The sequence below is a fragment of the Babylonia areolata genome, chromosome 16 (genome assembly GCF_041734735.1).
Source record: "Babylonia areolata isolate BAREFJ2019XMU chromosome 16, ASM4173473v1, whole genome shotgun sequence".
Classification (NCBI taxonomy): Eukaryota; Metazoa; Mollusca; class Gastropoda; order Neogastropoda; family Buccinidae; genus Babylonia; species Babylonia areolata.
This window is the reverse complement of record NC_134891.1, coordinates 27,896,145-27,915,384: the sequence shown is the minus strand read 5'-3', so window position 1 is coordinate 27,915,384 and position 19,240 is coordinate 27,896,145. Positions and strand designations below refer to the sequence as shown.

Sequence of the window (19,240 nt, the reverse complement as noted above, 5' to 3'; positions counted from 1 at the left end):
TGAGCCACGATCGTGGCTTTCCCGGTAAAGTGCGATGGGCCACGATCGTGGCTCTGTTTACATAAGGTCCGACATCATACGGCTATACTCGGCAGCCTTCGTAAAACTGCCTCGTTCTGGTGTTACTGCCTCCCTGCTTGTGTTTGCACAAACTTTGACCGAGTTTATAAGTCCAGATCTTCGTATTTTTTGTAAACAATGAGTGACACCAAGTTGACAAAGCTCAGGAAATGAGTGACCTTGTCACTAGTGATGATTCGTTTGCTGACAGGGATTCTGGTGAAAACGGCTTTGTTATTTTGACACTTGGGCATGCTGGCTTGCTTGTTGTTCATTCAGTTTTGTGTCTCCAGTCACAAAAACTGGGGGGTGGGTGATGGGGGTGGGGAGGGGTGGTAAAGTGGGTTAGGCATGGATCTATTGCGATTTCTTGACCAAATCAAGCTAGAAAACTGGAAATTATTTTGATTTAAAGCATTCTTGCTGCTTTTGAAAGCAACATGAGCTAAAAGAAAACATTTATTTCTGTTTTTGCCTGTGATTGCATAAAGTATTGTAGATGTGCGCGTGCGTGGCGTCGGTGGGTGTGTCTCAAATAAATAATACAATGCTTATAATTTTATTGTTTCAGTTATATTCATATCATAATTCTGCAGCCAGAACATTTTTTGTACAGTTTAATTCCAATTTTGAGATTTTGACTCTGTAAAAGATGTGAAAATACCTATAAACATTGTGGTTGACGTTTTTGGAAAACAAGTGTGCAAAATTTGTTAATTATATCCTATGGAATATCTCCAACTACATAGAAGGTACAGCCTTTTTCTTACTTTTATCTGATTCTTCATTCATTCTACTTTCCAAAAATGTATAGGTTTACCTATTTATTCTTACTGATAAGCATACAAATGCCCCAAATCAGAGCACAGGTAGCGGAGGCAAACTATCCCTTTGTTTTAAGCATGATTTCTGTAAGTATGTTTTATTATATCCAGCACTTTGAGGGTTAATTCCAAGGAGTGTTCAGATCCTGTTTTCTCGGGTCACCATTTTTTTTGGTGTCCGCTGGTTTGGTTTTGTTGCTAGAACGTGGGACTCTCAATCCCAGGGAGTGGTTGGGTCCTGTTCTTTTGGGTCATCTTTGTTTTGGTGTCCAGAGATGCCAACTGTTATGACTTAGCCATATTTTGTTAACCGCTCAATTGCAGTTTGTTCCGACGTTGCGCCAACGTGAAAATCGTTCGGATGAGTTCATTTTCGACTGCGTAGCATGGTCACATGCTTTCCTGTTGTAACATTACCCAGACGCTCTGGACCTATCGATCACGTGGCCTACATGGCGAAGTGAAAATGGTCATACATGTAAAAGCCTACTCGTGTTGTACATACGAGTGAACATGGGAGTTGCAGCCCATGAACGAAGAAGAAGATGATCAACACGAGACCAGGGCAGTTACTACTAACCTTGGTCTCATGTGATGATGCTCGGCTAATCGTGTGTGTGTTTACATTGAAACAGCATTGAGTGGACCAGTCGGCTTAATCTTAGCAGTTACACTGTGTTGCAGGTAGGCCCAAGTGTTTTTGCATGCCGTGTAGATAAAATGTATGTTTGCTGATGCGGCTCGGAGGGCTTGACTGAAGGGGTAGGGGGGGGTATGTGGGGGGGGGGGGGGGGGGCTTCTTCTCTGAAGACCTTGTACTGTCCAGCTCTCCCTAGAGTCTCTTATCACTGTAGTCTCTACAAATGCAGATACTGATCTAAAACTTGTGTGTTTATCTTAAGAAAGCACTTAAGTTAAGAGAAATTACTCTGACACAAGGATTTTTTTTTTTTTGGGTGGGGGGGGTGAGGGGGGGAAAGAAAGATTCTAATAGGATTGAAGATTTCTTTACATAAAAAGAAAGATTCTGATAGGATTGAAGATGTCTTTACATAAAAAGAAAGATTCTAATAGGATTGAAGATGACTTTACATAAAAAGAAAGATTCTAATAGGATTGAAGATGTCTTTACATAAAAAGAAAGATTCTGATAGGATTGAAGATGTCTTTACATAAAAAGAAAGATTCTAATAGGATTGAAGATGACTTTACATAAAAAAGAAAGATTCTAATAGGATTGAAGATGTCTTTGCATAAAAAGAAAGATTCTAATAGGATTGAAGATGTCTTTACATAAAAAGAAAGATTCTAGTAGGATTGAAGATGTCTTTACATAAAAAGAAAAGAAGATGACTTTACATAAAAAGAAAGATTCTAATAGGATTGAAGATGTCTTTACATAAAAAAGAAAGATTCTAATAGGATTGAAGATGTCTTTACATGCCCTCTGAACTATGGGGCAAAGGCCTTTTGCTGAATTAACCATTGGTATTCATGCACACTCTGTCTGTCTGTCTGCCTCTGTCTCTCTGTCTGTCTGTCTATCTCTCTCTCTCTGTGTCTACCTCTGTTTCTCTACCTTGGTCTCTCTGTCTCTCTATCTCTCTCTCTCTACCTCTGTCTCTTTGCCTGCCTCTGTCTCTCTATCTGTCTCTCTTTGTCTACCTGTCTCTCTGTCTAGCTCTGTCTCTCTGTCTACCTCTATCTCTGTCTCTCTGTCTACCTCTGTCTCTCTATCTCTCTCTACCTCTCTCTCTCTCCCTCTCTCTCTCTCTCCGTCTGTCTCTCTCTCCCTCCCTCCCACACCCCTCCACACACACAGAGGTGAAAAAAACACAACAATAGTGATCCTTTCTCACTGTTGAGAAGAGTAAAGAAAATCTGAAGATGAATTAAAAACAACAACAATAAAAATCAACAATCAGAACCCAAAAAAACCCAGCTGACCTTGGAACACCCCCAAATTGTTGCAGCTCTCGCATCGCCCATCCGGCCAGCTCCTGGGTGGATGACTACTTTTCCTGGCTCACCCCGGGTGGAAATCCACCCTGCTGTCGCTCCAACAATGTGACCCACGACTTCTGCCCTGCCACCTGTGAGTCCTCCGGGTTTCTCATTTGTTGGTGGTTTTCTTGTTTGGTTTTTTTTTTTTTAGATTAAAACTGTTTTCCTTTTTGACTCACTTGTGTAAACAAAGTGAGTCTATGTTTTAACCCGGTGTTCGGTTGTCTGTGTGTGTGTGTGTGTCTGTGTGTCCGTGGTAAACTTTAACATTGACATTTTCTCTGCAAATACTTTGTCAGTTGACACCAAATTTGGCATAAAAATAGGAAAAATTCAGTTCTTTCCAGTCATCTTGTTTAAACAATATTGCACCTCTGGGATGGGCACAAAAAAATAAAAAAATGAAGCCTAATTATATGCAAACTGCATTTACTGTTATATTTTTTGTATTCTCTAAACTTGGCAGTTTGATCTGATATTCTGACCCAACAACAAGAGCAGTCATTATTATCATTTTTTGTTCAAACAGGAACTTCTTTTGCTAAGCATGGAAGTTTTATTTATTTTGCAAACGTTTTGGTGCAGATAGTAAAAAAGGAAAATTACTCTGTAATTAATGCTAGTGGGGGTTAATTTGCTTTAAACTGATCTTTCTCATCTTAAACATTACATTTTGAAATTATACTCAGTACATAAAAAGCTTGGATTTTTTTTTTTTAAGTGTATCACAAGTGAGTCTTGAAGGCCTTGCCTCTCTTGTTTTTTTTGCATTGCATGCAGCTCACTTGGAGCAGGGGGGAAAATAAACTTGCCACAGATGGGCGCAGTAGCCGAGTGGTTAAAAACATTGGACTTTCAATCTGAGGGTCACGGGTTCGAATCACGGTGACTTGCGCCTGGTGGGTAAAGAAAGGGTGGAGATTTTTCCCCGATCTCCCAGGGTCAACATTATGTGCAGACCTGCTTAGTGCCTGAAACCCCCTTCCTTCGTGTGTATACGTCACACAGAAGATCAAATACGCACATTAAAGACCCTGTCATCCGTGTCGGCGTTTGGTGGGTTATGGAAACAAGAATATACCCAGCATGCACCCCCCCCCCCCCCCCCCCCCCCCCCGTAAGCGGAGTATGGCTGCCTTCGTGGCGGGGTTAAAAACGGTCATATACACGTAAAAGCCCACTTGTGTGCATATACGAGTGAATGTGGGAGTTGCAGCCCACGAACGAAGAAGAAGAAGAAGAAGTTGCCACAGAAAGGGAGGAGGAGAGTCGTAATGCATGTCCCCCCCCCACCCCCTCCCCTCCATCCCTGCGTATCAAACCAAATGGATTGAACCCCCCTCCCCCCTCCCCCCTCCCCCCAAAACTCCTCCCCTGTTTCCCCCAAAGAGTGAATTAGTGCTGTTTGGTTTCCTTTTTTTTTTCTTTTAATTTTTCTGTTTTTCTTTGTTTTTCCTTCTTCTTTCTTTTCTTTTCTTTTCTTTCTTTCCTTTTTGAAAAAAAAATGTTTTGTTTCATTTTTTTTAATTTTTATCTTTTTTCTTCTTCGTTCATTCTTCTGTCTGTTCTCCTTTTTTTTTTTTTTTTTTTTTTTTTTTAACCTTTTTTTCTTTCTTTTCTATTTTTCTTTCTTTCTTTCTTTCCTCTCTTCTTTTTCTTCCTTCCTTCCACCCTTTTCTTTCTTACCTCTCTTCATATTTTCCCCCTTCTTCATTCGTGATGTCCTTCCTTTCCTGCTTTCTTTCTTCTTCCCTTTACTTCCTCTCCATTTCTTTCCTCACTTCCCTCTTTTGGATTACTGCAATTCTCTTTTGGCCGGCCTTCCCAAATATCTGTTAGACAGACTCCAACGAATTCAGAATAACGCTGCCAGACTCATTTGCAGAGCTTCTAAATTGGACCATGTTTCTCCTCTCCTTCAGTCTCTCCACTGGTTGCCTGTTTCTGATCGAATAGACTGTAAGCTATCCACTCTGACCTTTTCTGCAGTCAACGGATCTGGCCCCAAGTATCTTTCTGAACTCATCCATATCTATACCCCGTCTCGCCAGCTCCGTTCTTCCTCTGATACTCAACTTCTCAGGATACCTCACGTCAGAAGTAAAACCTATGGACACAGATCGTTTTCTTTTCAATCGCCAAAGACGTGGAACAAGCTCCCTGATAACCTCCGTTATTCTGATTCCCTCGCATCTTTAAAATCTCGTCTCAAAACTCACCTTTTCCCTCAGCAATAAGTTCAATTGTGGCAGGTCCACTTCCTTTGCGTTAGCTGTGTTTGACTATGTGTGTATACATATGATTATGTATGTGCACATAACTACATGCATGTATATGAATGTGTATTGTGTGTGCGTGCGTTTATGTAAGTTTGTGCCTGCCTATATGTGCGTATGTGTTACGGTAGCTGTTAGATACACATGTATTGTTAAAATATATGTATGCAGTGTGTGTGTGTGTGTGTGTGTGTGTGGTCACATTTTGGTGTGTGTATGTAACATAGATGTAATGTTTTATGTTAACAGAGAGTTTTTGTAAAGCACCTAGAGCAGATTTCTGGATAGTGTGCTATATAAGTATCCATTATTATTATTATTATTATTCTTTCCTTTCTTTCCTTCTTCCTTGGCGTGTATATCAACATTCACCAGACTTGTTTGCTGAGTTGTGCATCCCACGTCATCTCTCTCTCTCTTTTTTCTTTTTCCTTTTTTTTTTTTTTTTTTTGTGCAGCCAAGAACCCTAACTGTGTAAAGTGCGACGTACAAAATTTTGTGGGCGGGCGACCACAGGAGCAGGACTTCATGAAATTCCTCCCTTGGTTCCTCAAGGACAACCCAGAGACGCTGTGCGCCAAAGGGTGAGCTCCCTTTTTTTTTTCTTTTTTTTCCCCTCCTTCTCTTTACAGCAGCAAACATCTCAATAATTCTTTCCCGTTTCTCTTCTCCTCTCTTACTGTGAATGTGTTGTTTTGTGTGACTGTTGGCGTTGGCGTTGGGGGGGAGTTTTGGAGAGGGGTGGGGGGAAAGGGGAGGAGTGCATTTTTCTCTGTGCGTGTGTGTGTGTGTGTTTTTTTTCCCTTTGTTTTTTTTTCTTTGTACACTCCCTGTGTGTGTGGAGGGTGGTGGGGTGTGTGAAGGGGCAGTGTGTGAGTTTGATCCTGCAGGTCTTTACATGCTTTCCTTTTGTAGGTGCTGGGTGTGTGTTCACAACGGTGAATGAAGCGCAGTCTTCCTGGGGAATGATAGGGGAGGGGAGGGGAGGGGCAGAGCAGAGGGTCGCTGAAAGAGAGAATGAATGAAGAACAAAGAGACGGGGGAGGGGAAGACAGAGAGAGATAGAGGAAGAGAGAGAGAGAGAATGAATGAACGAACGAACGAATCTTTTTGATGCGGAAAGTGGAATAAGCATGCATACGCTTTTTTACATCCAGCCCTCAGAGCAAAAAGAAATGAAACCAAAATGTTCACAAGATAACAAAAGGTTATAGAAAAACATACATGAAATTCAAATACACTCAATTGCACAGTAGCATTTACAAGTACATAATCATGATACCTGCATTCATGACAATAATGTATATGAATATGGTAATGAGAGAGAGAGAGTGAGTGAGTGAGAGAGAGAGAGGGGGAGAGAGATGGAGAGAGGGAGAGAGAGAAAAAGAGATGGAGAGAGAGAGGGAGAGAGAGAGAGAGAGAGAAAGAGATGGAGAGAGAGAGAGAGGGAGAGAGAGAAAGATGGAGAGAGGGAGAGAGATGGAGAGATACCTGCATTCATGACAATAATGTATATGAATATGGTAATGAGAGAGAGAGAGAGAGAGCGACTGAGACTGAGATGATTTATTCATTCAAGGACACAGCCCCACATGAGCAAGGGGCAACAACAGAATTTGCAAATGTCCTCATGACTGTCAGTGTTTATACATCTGATTTCTCAGGTTAATAAAGAAATATAATAATAATAATAATAATAATAATAATAATTTATTTTTATATAGCGCCGTAATACAAGCATAAGCAAGCTCAAAGCGCTTTACAATCCAGTACCTAAAGTGAAACAAGAAAGCATATAAAAAGTAGTAGAAACATAAAACAAAATCATTAATATTATTAAAAAAAAAACACAATGCATAAAAGTCATAAAGTAGCATACTATCAGTACTACAACTGTTGCACTCCAACACACACTAACACCCACGCACACACACACACACATGATTGAATGGCTGAGATGAAACTAAGACAATACTCTGTCCTTGAGCTTAAAAGCTCTACACAGATACCATGCCAGGTTTCGAATAGTGCTAACATCAGTAGATGCCATCAACAAACATAATCAAGACAAACATGGATTTTCATAATACTTCTTTTGGAGTATGTTTTGAACGGAGATCATTCAGTGCAGGACAAAAATTGTAATAAAAATGTCCAGAAATGTATTGTTCAACAAAAAAAAAAGTTTCTTCATAACTTGCGGTAGTGCATTCTTTGCTCTACCAGACAAAGTCTCTGCATGCAGCTACAAAGCTCAAACAAGTAGAGAATACAATGTCAAGGTATTTGTAAGCATTAACTCACTCAGTACGGCCAGTCCTCTCTTCTCCTCTACACAGACCCCTCGGATGTCCAGTGGGTGTCTGAGTGACCCAACCTTTAGCTTCCGTCATCAGAATTGTGGTATTCTTTGTCAACATTCACGTCTTCAGTGTAAGAGCCTTCCGCTTGTAATATTTTGATGATGGTAATTGGGGTGAAACGCTGCTAACGTCGTCTCTTTCGCCGTTCGTATGGAAAGAGTTAACAACTGGTGGAACAATGCCATAGTAAACCCACCTTTCTCTTGCTGCCAAATATCCCCCCTTTCTAAAAACAGTGATATTACTTTTATCAAGATTAACCTTTAATTGCAATTTAGTAACTGAATTTTTCAAATTATTTAGTGGGGAGAGAGAGAGAGAGAGAGAGAGAGTGATTTTTACAATGTGTGGATGTGTTTCTGTGTGTGTGTGTGCAGAGGTCACGCTGCCTATGGTCAGGGGGTACAACTCTTGGACAACTACACCCGTGTGGGAGGTAAGGAGACTGTGTGTGTGTGTGTGTGTGTGTGTTTCTCCCCCACCACACCCTTCCCCACTTGCCCCCACCACCCTCTCTTTCCCTCCCCGTGTCCTTATCTGTCTGTCTGTGGACACAGGAGAACCTGTGTCGTTGTGAGGGAGGGCTTGTGTTTGATGTGTACTGTTACATCTCTGTGTGTTGGGAACAGGAGGGGACTTTGTGTGTGTGTGTGAACTGGGGTTTGTGTTTGATGTGTACTGTTACATCTCTGTGTGTTGGGAACAGGAGGGGACTTTGTGTGTGTGTGAATTGGGGCTTGTGTTTCATTCTCTCTCTCTCTCTCTCTCTCTCTCTTTCTCTCTATTATAAAACAGTTTGCTGTTTACTTGTATAAAGCGTTTAAAATACGCAATGCATTATGTAGTTAATTATTATTTGTTGTGTATTATCAGCATGTAGTTGAACATTACTGACGTGTATTGTTGGTAGTATGCCTTTATTTTTGTGAATTACTGATTACTGTACCCCCTTCATAAGGGGCCATGGCTTATTGAATAAATCATCCGTATCCGTATCTCTTTCTCTCTCTGTGTCTCACTCTATTTCTCTCTCACTCTCTTTTTCTCTTTCTGTCTCTCTCTTTCTCATGTTAAATGTCTCGGGTACCTTTTCAGGCATTTTATTTATTTTACTGTGTGTTACTGTGATATCTTTGATTTGATACTTTTGACGGAAAATCTTGACCCCGTTGACATTAGAACTTTGCAGATGTCAGCAGGATGTCAAAGTGCCAGATTGTCTCTCTTTCTGTCTCTCCGTTGGGTTACGCAGCACTGCTGGTCAGGCATTTGCTTAGCAGATATAGTGGCTCCGATGCGTATATGGATTTGTCCGAATGCAGTGACGCCTCCTTGATACAACTGAACTGAACTTTCTCTCTCTCTCCCTCTGAAATTTATTCATGCGGTGTTATGCTTTTGTATTGAGTGTTTGTTGTATTTTCACTTTTCATGAGGACCGGATGAAAAGGAGCCGTTTGTGCTTATTCCATTTTTCCCTCTCGCACAGAAAAAGACTTGTTCATTGGTTCGTTCGTTCCCCTGCTCTCTCTCTCCCTCCCTCCCGCCCTCCCTGATTGTGTACCTTTTACTTTTATCTGTCGAGTGAAGAAAACAAAACAAAAACAACAAACAAACTGTTTTTGTTTTGTGTGTGTGTGTGTGATTTCTATGTGTGTGTGTATGTGTATCATTTCTATGTGTGTGTGTATCATTTCTATGTGTGTGTGTGTGTGTATCATTTCTGTGTGTGTGTGTGTGTGTGTGTGTGTGTGTGTATCATTTCTCTGTGTGTGTGTGTGTGTGTGTATCATTTCTGTGTGTGTGTGTGTGTGTGTGTGTGTGTATCATTTCTATGTGTGTGTGTGTGTGTGTGTGTGTGTGTGTGTATCATTTCTATGTGTGTGTGTGTGTGTGTGTGTATCATTTCTATGTGTGTGTGTGTGTGTGTGTGTGTGTCATTTCTCTGTGTGTGTGTGTGCAGCCACATACTTCATGACGTACCACACGGTGCTGAAGACGTCCGGCGACTACATCGACGCCCTGCGCCACGCCCGGGACATGAGTGCCAACATCACGGCCACCCTGGTCGACATGAACCTGTCCCTGTCTGACTCCTTCGATCCCCACCTGCAGGAGGTCTTCCCTTACAGGTAGGAAGAAAAAACAAACAACAAACAAGGAGGTGTTTTCATTACGGGTAAAAAAAAAAAAAAAAAAAAAATACTACTTGTTTCTAAATGTATGGATACGTGATTTGTTGGGTTTTGGTTTTTTTGGGTGGGGGGGTGCAGTCTTTTTTCTTTTCTTTTTTTTTTCTTTTTTTTAGGTCTTTCCTTACAAATGAAACCCCCCCCCCCCCCCAAAAAAAAAACACCCCCTACACCTTGCTTCTGATTGTATGGTGAGGTGGTGGTGGTGGTGGGTTTTTTTTGTTTTTTTTTTTTCGGGGGGTGGGGTGGGGTGGGGCGCGGGGGGATGGTGCGGGGGGGGGGGGGGGGGGGTGTTCTGATTGTATGGTTAGGTTTTTATTTGGGGGAGGGGTCGTGGGGGCTTTGGGGAGGTTTGTTTTTTTGTTGTTCTGTTTGTTTTGATTTTATTGCTCTGGGAGGGGGTGGGGGGGGGGGGTGAACCTGTCTCTCTCTGACCCCTACCCCCCACACCCACACCTGCTGCCCCCACCCCCACCCCTCCGCCGCCGCCCCCTTCCTCCACTCCCCTACAGATAAACATACGCTTGATTTCTTGAAGTTTTTATTTTATTTTTTAGATTCATTTTTTAATTCTTCATTTATATTTATTATTTGTCGCTATGTGTGTTGTTCTGTGTGCAGCGTGTTCTACGTGTTCTATGAGCAGTACCTGACCATCGTGGACGACACGATGAAGAACCTGGGCATCTGCCTGGCGGCCATCTTCGTGGTGACCTTCGTGCTGCTGGGCTGTGATCTGTACTCGGCCGCGATGGTGGTCCTGACCATCTGCATGATCCTCTGCAACCTGCTGGGCCTGATGTTCCAGTGGAACATCTCCCTCAACGCCGTGTCCCTCGTCAACCTCATCATGGTCAGTCCTTTCAGTGTCATGATGATGATGATGATGATGATAATGATGATGATTGTGATGTTCCTGTGGGACATCTCCCTCAACGCCGTGTCCCTCGTCAACCTTACCATGGTCCCTCCAGCATGATGATGATGATGATGGTGATGGTAATGATAATGGTAATAGTGGTGGTAATGATAGTGGGTGTTTGTAACATGCTTGAACTCTGATAATGATGATAATAATGATAATGCTTATGATGGTGATGATGATGATGATGATGACGACGATGATAATGACTGAGAAGAAAAGAAAAGAAAATGATGATGATAACTATGTTTGATTGTCAGAAGAAGAAGTAAAAGAAGAAGAAAAACAAGAATGAGGAGGAGGAGGAAGAAAGAGTCTTCAGCCTTGATACGGCTCTGTTGTGGGTCGGCTGGGTTTGTAAAACCAAACAGTGGTAAAACAAACCCTGCTGATGTGTGGATGAGGTCAGTGTGGTTCTGGTTCTTGATTCCCTCCCTCCCCCCCGCCCGCCCCCTGTGTTTCAGGCCATTGGCATCTCTGTGGAGTTCTGCTCTCACATCACGCGGGCCTTCGCTGTCAGCACGCTGCCCACTCGCAAGGAGAGAGCCAAGGAGGCTCTGGCCCACATGGGCAGCTCGGTATGTGTAGAGGGATGGGTGGAGGTGTTGGGAGGGGTGAGGGAGGGGTTGTTTTTATGTGTGGTGTGTGTGTGTGTGTGTGTGTGTGTGTTTGCATGTGTGTACTTGTTGTGCATGTGTGTTTGTGCATGAGTGCGTGTGTGCATGTGTGTGTGTGTGTGTGAAAAACTAGAAAAAGAAAGAAGAAAAAAAAAGCGCTTTTGGGGGAATTTCCTGGGTGTGTAGAGTTCGTCTTGTAAATTATTTTGTGCCTGTGCTGTTGGTAATGTGTCGTCTTCATGATGACGGTGATGCTGATGACGATGGTGGTGATGATGATGATGACAGAGGTGGTGTTGGTGTTGGCGGTGATGTTGATGGTGAAGGTGATGATGATGGTGGTGGTAATAATGTTGATTGATGATGATGGTGGTGGTGGTGATGGTGTTCGTGATGGTGTTCGTGATGGTGATGTGGGTGGTGTGTGCGGTGATGGTGATGATTGTGTCGCTGATGATGGTAACAGTCATGATGACTATGATGATGATGATGGATGTGATGATAACAGTAATTATGACAATGATGGTGTAATGATCACAGTCATGGTGAAGTTAACGACGATAATGATGATGGTGACGACGACGACAACGATGATGACGACAATGATATTAATGATGAAGGTGACGACAGCGATGTTGACAATGATGTGTGGATGATGGGTTATGATGATAGTGATGATGATGATGACGACAACGACAACAGTGATGACGATGGTGGTGGTGGTGGTGTTGTCGTACAACAACAGGTGCTGAGCGGCATCACGCTGACCAAGCTGGGCGGCATCATCGTGCTGGCCTTCTCCAAGTCGCAGCTGTTCCAGGTGTTCTATTTCCGCATGTACCTGGGCATCGTCTTCTTCGGTGCCAGCCACGGCCTGATCTTCCTGCCTGTCATGCTCAGCTACATCGGTACGGAGGGAGGGGCCAAGGAGGGCTGTGGGGGGGTGTGGGGGTTAATGATGATGATAATATTAACAAGAGAGGCAAGGCCTTCAAGACTCGTGATAAATTAAGTCCCCTAGCATTAATTACACAGAGTAATTTCCCTTTTTTACTATCTGCACCAAAAACGTTTGCAAAATAAATAAAAATTCCATGCTTAGCAAAAGAAGTTCCTGTTTGAACAAAAAAAATGATAATAATGACTCCTCTTGTTGTTATGTCAGAATAAGAGGTCAAAGTGCCAAGTTTAGAGAATACAAAAAATATTAATATAACAGTAAATGCAGTTTGCATATAATTAGGCTTCTTTTTTTTATTTTTTTGTGCCCATCCCAGAGGTGCAATATTGTTTTAAACAAGATGACTGGAAAGAACTGAATTTTTCCTATTTTTATGCCAAATTTGGTGTCAAGTGACAAAGTATTGGCAGAGAAAATGTCAATGTTAAAGTTTACCACGGACACACAGACACACACATACACACACACACACAGAGACAACTGAACACCGGGTTAAAACATAGACTCACTTTGTTTACACTAGTGAGTCAATAAAATGCAGGATTATATGGTGCAGTACCCCCCATCTCAGATGGGGCTCACCGCGCTTTGCAATGAAATACACAAATTTAAGACTTAAGTGTCGTGAAATATGTACAAAGTCAACACAGTTTCACATGACATTGACTAAAATAGAGATATGTAAGACTTACTGACATAAAAAAAAAAAGATAAGTAAATCGACACAGGCACACCATCCCCATCACAGTCTCAAATCACACAGGTGCAAATCACAGCAAAACAAAGCACATCTCATTCACTCACTGTCAGAAATAAACACCAGGGAAGCAGGTATCACGAGAAACACACCCAAATCATCACAGATGCTTGATGGGTGCAATAGCCGAGTGGTTAAAGCATTGGACTGTCAATCTGAGGGTCCCGGGTTCGAATCACGGTGACGGCGCCTGGTGGGTAAAGGGTGGCGATTTTTACGATCTCCCAGGTCAACATATGTGCAGACCTGCTGGTGCCTGAACCCCCTTAGTGTGTATTTGCAAGCAGAAGATCAAGTCACATGTTAAAGATCCTGTAATCCATGTCAGCGTTTGGTGGGTTATGGAAACAAGGACATACCCAGCACACACACCCCCGAAAACGGAGTATGGCTGCCTACATGGCGGGGTAAAAACGGTCATACACATAAAAGCCCACTCGTGTGCATACGAGTGAACGCAGAAGAAGAAGAAGATCACAGATGCATACAGATCAGGGAGTGGTGGAGGGGGTGTCAAGTTGTGGGTTGGGTTGGAGGGAAGGGGTTGGGGGGGTGGGGAGGGGTAATGAATGATTGAACAGCAATTATCAGTGATTACTCTCTTCACTTACAGAGGTACACAAAGGTGTGGAGTGATGGCCTAGAGGTAACGCGTCCGCCTAGGAAGCGAGAGAATCTGAGCGCGCTGGTTCAAATCACGGCTCAGCCGCCGATATTTTCTCCCCCTCCACTAGACCTTGAGTGGTGGTCTGGACGCTTAGTCATTCGGATGAGACGATAAACCGAGGTCCCGTGTGCAGCATAGCGCACGTAAAAGAACCCACGGCAACAAAAGGGTTGTTCCTGGGAAAATTCTGTAGAAAAATCCACTTCGATAGGAAAAACAAATAAAACCGCACGCAGGAAAAAATGTAAAAAAAAAAAAAAAAAAAAAAAAAGGGTGGCGCTGTAGTGTAGCGACGCGCTCTCCCTGGGGAGAGCAGCCCAAATTTCACACAGAGAAATCTGTTGTGATAAAAAGAAATACAAAATACAAACTTGAAGTTAATATTACGGATTCAGCTAGCACGCAGGTTGATAAAAGGTACACTGGAACAAACCCCCGGGAGAGGGGTGGGGAATGGGGGGGAGAGGTTGTTAGTGTGACTCCGAATCAGAACCATATTTATTTTGCCATGAAAGCCTGTGGATAAGAAAAGGTTTATATAGATTGAACAGTAAACGGTAAAAGCAACAAAAGCTGAGTATAAGATATGTGAGTTATGGCCTCTCAACAGTACAGGGTAAAACCAGCCAAACTGAGAATAAGATACGCGAGTTATAACCTCTCAACAGTACAGGGTAAAACCAGCCAAAGCTGAGAATAAGATATGTGAGTTATGGCCTCTCAACAGTACACGGTAAAACCAGCCAAATTGAGAATAAGATACGTGCGTTATAACCTGTCAACAGTACAGGGTAAAACCAGCCAAATTGAGAATAAGATACGTGCGTTATAAACTCTCAACAGTACAGGGTAAAACCAGCCAAATTGAGAATAAGATACGTGCGTTATAAACTCTCAACAGTACAGGGTAAAACCAGCCAAATTGAGAATAAGATACGTGCGTTATAAACTCTCAACAGTACAGGGTAAAACCAGCCAGATTGAAAATAAGATATGTGAGTTATAACCTCTCAACAGTACAGGGTAAAACCAACCAAACTGAGAATAAGATACATGAATTATAACCTATCAAAAGTAAAGGGTAGAACCAACCAAACTGAGAATAAGATACATGAATTATAACCTATCAACAGTACAGGGTAAAACCAACCAAACTGAGAATAAGATACATGAATTATAACCTATCAAAAGTAAAGGGTAGAACCAACCAAACTGAGAATAAGATACATGAATTATAACCTATCAAAAGTAAAGGGTAGAACCAACCAAGCTGTGTATAAAGTATATGAGTTGTAATCTCCCAACAGTAAATAGTAAAACCAGCTGAATTGAGTATAAGATATGTGAGTTATATAACCTGACATGACTTTTGAAATGTTCATGAGGGGTTTGCTCTGTTGTACATGATTGTATATTTAACACAGAAGACTGACCATCAGTATTATCAGCGTTTCTAAATTTGGACTTCTTGTTCAGCAAAACTTGTAAATGGTTATATATCCAGCACATTTGTTGAGAAACTGACCGTTGTGTTTGAATGTATGTGTGCTTGTGCAAGTATGTGTGTGTTTACTGATGCGAATATATGTCTCTCTCTCTGTATGTCTGCCTCTCTCTCTCTTTCTCTCATTCTCTCTCTGTCTCTCCTTCTCTCTCTCTCTAAATATATCTACACATCTATATGTTTTTGTGTTTGTATGTAATTTGTGTATGTGTGTGTATGTTTATCCTCATTATTGTGTGTGTTGTATGTGTGTGTATGTGTGTGTGTGTTAACTGATGTGTGTGTGTGCATGTGTGTGCTTACTGATTGTGTGTGTGTGTATGTATGTATGTTTGTCCTCACTCACTGATGTGTGTGTGTGTTGTACTCACTGATTGTGTGTGTGTGTGTGTGTGTGTGTGTGTGTGTGTGTGTGTGTGTGTGTTCTCACTGATTGTGTGTGTGTGTGTGTGTGTACTCACTGATTGTGTGTGTGTGTGTGTGTGTGTGTGTGTACTCACTGGTTGTGTGTGTGTGTGTGTGTGTGCTCACTGATTGTGTGTGTGTGTGTGTGTGCTCACTGATTGTGTGTGTGTGTGTGTGCTCACTGATTGTGTGTGTGTCTGTGTGGGTGTGTGGGTGTGTGTGCTCACTGATTGTGTGTGTGTGTGTGTGTGTGTGTGTGCTCACTAATGTGTGTGTGATGTCTCCCCCAACCACCCAGGTCCCCCGGTGAACAAAGCCAAGGTGTTCATGGCCCAGCAGGAGCAGAAGAGGGACGACCCCGTCAACACCCCGGCCATGGACGGCAGCGGGGACCGCCCGCCCCCCAGCTACAACAGCCTGCGCTCCTGAGCTCTCCCCCCCCCCCCCCATCCCACCCACAGCTCCCTCCTGTACCCCCACACCCTCTCCCCACCTCCAAACTCTCTCCCCCGCCCCAGCCCCCAAAAGCTTCCAGCCACTCAAAACTCCCTTCCTCTTTCTCCCTTTTCCCCATCAGCCAACCCCCCCCTTCCTTCCACCGTCCTGTGCAAACCTTCTGCCCTCATAAGTGTTTCTCTTTTGCTTGCTGGTATGGAACAGATGTGTGCAACCATTAGTGTTGGTTGTTGTTGATCTTTTCTTTTTTGTGTGTGATTTAAGGATGTCAAGAAAGAAGAAAGTCTTTCTTATTTTGGGTTGGGTTTTTTTTGTAATTTTTTTTGTTTTTTCAGCTTGACAAGATGGTGGTTAAAGCTTTTGGAGGAGGAGTGTTTTCTTGTAGAACAAATAACTTTTTTTTGTTGTTGATGTTGTCTTTGTCTCTCTCTCTCTCTTTCACTCTCTCTCTCCCGTCCGTGATTTCACGAGGGATGAGGTCCCAACTGAAGACCTTTTTTTTTTTTTTTTGTGGAATACCTGGAGAAGAGAAGGTGGGAAAGGAAAATTGCTGAAAATCATGAAGCTGTCTTTTATACACACACACACACAGAGGCAGAGGCACACACACAGGCAGAGGCACACACACACACACACACACACACAGAGGCACACACACACACACACACACACACACATGCACACACAAACACACACACAGAGGTAGACGCACACACACACACACACAGAGGCAGAGGCACACACAAACACACACACAGACACACACATACACACGCACACACACACAGAGACAAACACACGCACACACACACACAGACACACATGCGCACACACACACACAGACACACATGCACACACACCACACACACACACACACACCACACACACACACACACATGCACACACAAACACACACACACAGGCAGAGGCACACACACACACACACACAGAGGCACACACACACACACACACACAGACACACACACACACAGAGACACACACACACAGACACACACAGAGGCACACACACACACACTAACTACATTTATCATATTTTCTGTCGTATACTCTTCCATACTTTGATGCCGGTTCCATTTTTGTTCCTTCTTTTTAATTTAGAAAAAAAATTTATTAACCTTTGGAGATTTTTTTTTTCTGCAGCAATAATCTAGTTCTGATACTCAGGGGAAGATTTTCCATCCCCCCCACCCACCCCTCTTTCTTTTTTTTTCAAAAAAGAATTATTTATTTATTTTAATTTTGAAGGTTCCTGTTTAAAAGAATTATAAGTATGAATGCTGTCACAATTTTTTTTTTTTTTTGTATGTGTGTGTGTGGACAAAATACTAATAAAACCAAGAACAAAAGTGATGTGGAAATTGTATTGATGAAATGCTGTGTACTGGTTACTGGAAAGAAATAAAAGAGAGAGTGAGAGAGAGAAAAAAAGAGAGAGAATTAAACAATCACACTGGCAAAGAGTGTGTTTTGTGTTGAGATATGTCTCTCGCTCACAATGTTCTTTTTCTCTCTGAATGGATCTCTCTATTTTTTGAGGGCTGGATGTTAAAAAAAAAAAAGAAAAAAAAAAGAAGAAGCCAAAACAACCCAACAGCAATGTACTATTTCTTTTTTTTTTCTTCTCTGCCTATCACACTTTGTTTTTCTTTTTTTTTCTTCTTTTTTTTGTTTGTTTGTAGGGATGTGTATGTACAAAAATAAAAATGATGTACAAATTGGCTTATCTATAATCCTGGGTAATTCAGAAATTTGGTTTGGTTTGGTCTGATATTGTCTTGTCCTGCCCTGTCCTGTCCTGTCCAGTCTTGTTTTGTCTTGTCTTGTCCTGTCCTGTCTGGTCTTTGTCTTGTTTTGTCTTGTCTCACAGTTGGTTCTCGCACCTAGTGTGTGGCCTTGGACTTGCCTCATGAGTGATTTGTAAGATGTGAACGTGACACTGATTGATTGAAAACAAAACAAAACAAAAAACAAAACGAACAAAAAACCAAAAATCTACCCCCCACCAAACTGTGGAGGCTGGTGTCTGTGTTTGTCTCTGTGACTTCAGCATCAAGGCCCACCTGGAAAACAGTCTTCTGTTTGTTGGCGTGTGTGTGTGTGTGTCTGTCTGTCTGTGCGTGTATGTGTTTAAGTTTTTGATTTTGTGTGTGTGTGTCTCCATGTGTGTGTGTGTGTCTCCGTGTTTGTATGTGTATGTGATCTCCACCCCACCCCTACCCACCCTACCCTACTCTACCCACAATCACATTATAAAAATTATTATGAAAGCGAAAAAAAAACAAAAAAACATGATTTTCTGTTGAACCAGAGCTAATTCAAGTCCTACTGATTCCGGCAATGTCAGTTGGCAGCTGTTTGATATTCTGGCTTTATCATGAACTGGACAGTAGTAAATCTGTTCCAGCAATTCAAAGGAGAAAATACTAAAAAAAAACAAAAAAAACCCCCAAAAAACTGCATACCTCAATGCCTCACCTGACACATTGGGTTCACACTATGGTTGTGCGTCTGCTCCTGTTTTTGGCTTTTTTTGTTTATTTTTTTGTTTGTTTGTAATAACAGATGTGGTGTAGCAGGTATGGGTCAGCCTGCACACTTTGACAGCTGTTTGAAACTGAAAGTGAAACTGAAACAATTTCCTTTCCCTCCCCCCCAAAGATTGCCGATCAGAATTCCATTGTAGGTCTTTCAGCCAGTGCAAGTCACAGGACAACTGAGCTTCTGTAGATGATGACACCGCAGGAAATGGTTTAAGAGAGGAAAGATTTTATCTTTTTTTTCTCTTTTTTTTTTTTTTGCACATACCCAAAGAAATTGCAAAACTTGTATATTTGAATATTTTTTTTTCTTTTTACATTTTGGACAAACGAGAGACAGTTTTCAATAAAGTTTGGAAATCTTGGACTCTTTACAGTTTTGAAGATTTTGTGTGTGTGTGTGTTATTTTATGTGTTTGTGTGTGTGTGTTGTTGCATGCATGTTAGCAGGTAGATGTGACATGATGTAAATGATGATTCAAGGGATCAGTATAAACAGTGCAGTTTGTGTTGAGTGTATATATAGCAAGAACACTTTGTCATGTTTTCGTGTTGTGTATTTTATCAATGTGCGATTCGTTTCAAAATATGCTTGCTCTTGAAGAAGAGGATGAGAGGGTGTCTTTGATGCTTGTTCTTGTTGTGTTTTTTTTTTGGGTTTTTTAGCTCAA

General features: G+C 42.0%; 1 protein-coding gene across 1 annotated transcript in view; it reads left to right on the top strand.

Annotated features, from left to right (window-relative positions):
- The window catches only part of LOC143291289 (NPC intracellular cholesterol transporter 1-like), a 62,856-nt gene extending 43,923 nt beyond the window's left edge, over window positions 1-18,933 (top strand). The window contains exons 19-26 of the mRNA XM_076601135.1: window positions 2,858-2,979; window positions 5,622-5,748; window positions 7,908-7,966; window positions 9,494-9,662; window positions 10,344-10,575; window positions 11,109-11,222; window positions 12,007-12,169; window positions 15,854-18,933. Of these exons, the coding sequence (XP_076457250.1) occupies window positions 2,858-2,979; window positions 5,622-5,748; window positions 7,908-7,966; window positions 9,494-9,662; window positions 10,344-10,575; window positions 11,109-11,222; window positions 12,007-12,169; window positions 15,854-15,984 (1,117 nt within the window). The 3' untranslated portion in view covers window positions 15,985-18,933. The remainder of the gene's footprint in view (window positions 1-2,857; window positions 2,980-5,621; window positions 5,749-7,907; window positions 7,967-9,493; window positions 9,663-10,343; window positions 10,576-11,108; window positions 11,223-12,006; window positions 12,170-15,853) is intronic.
- Window positions 18,934-19,240: the final 307 nt, after the last annotated feature.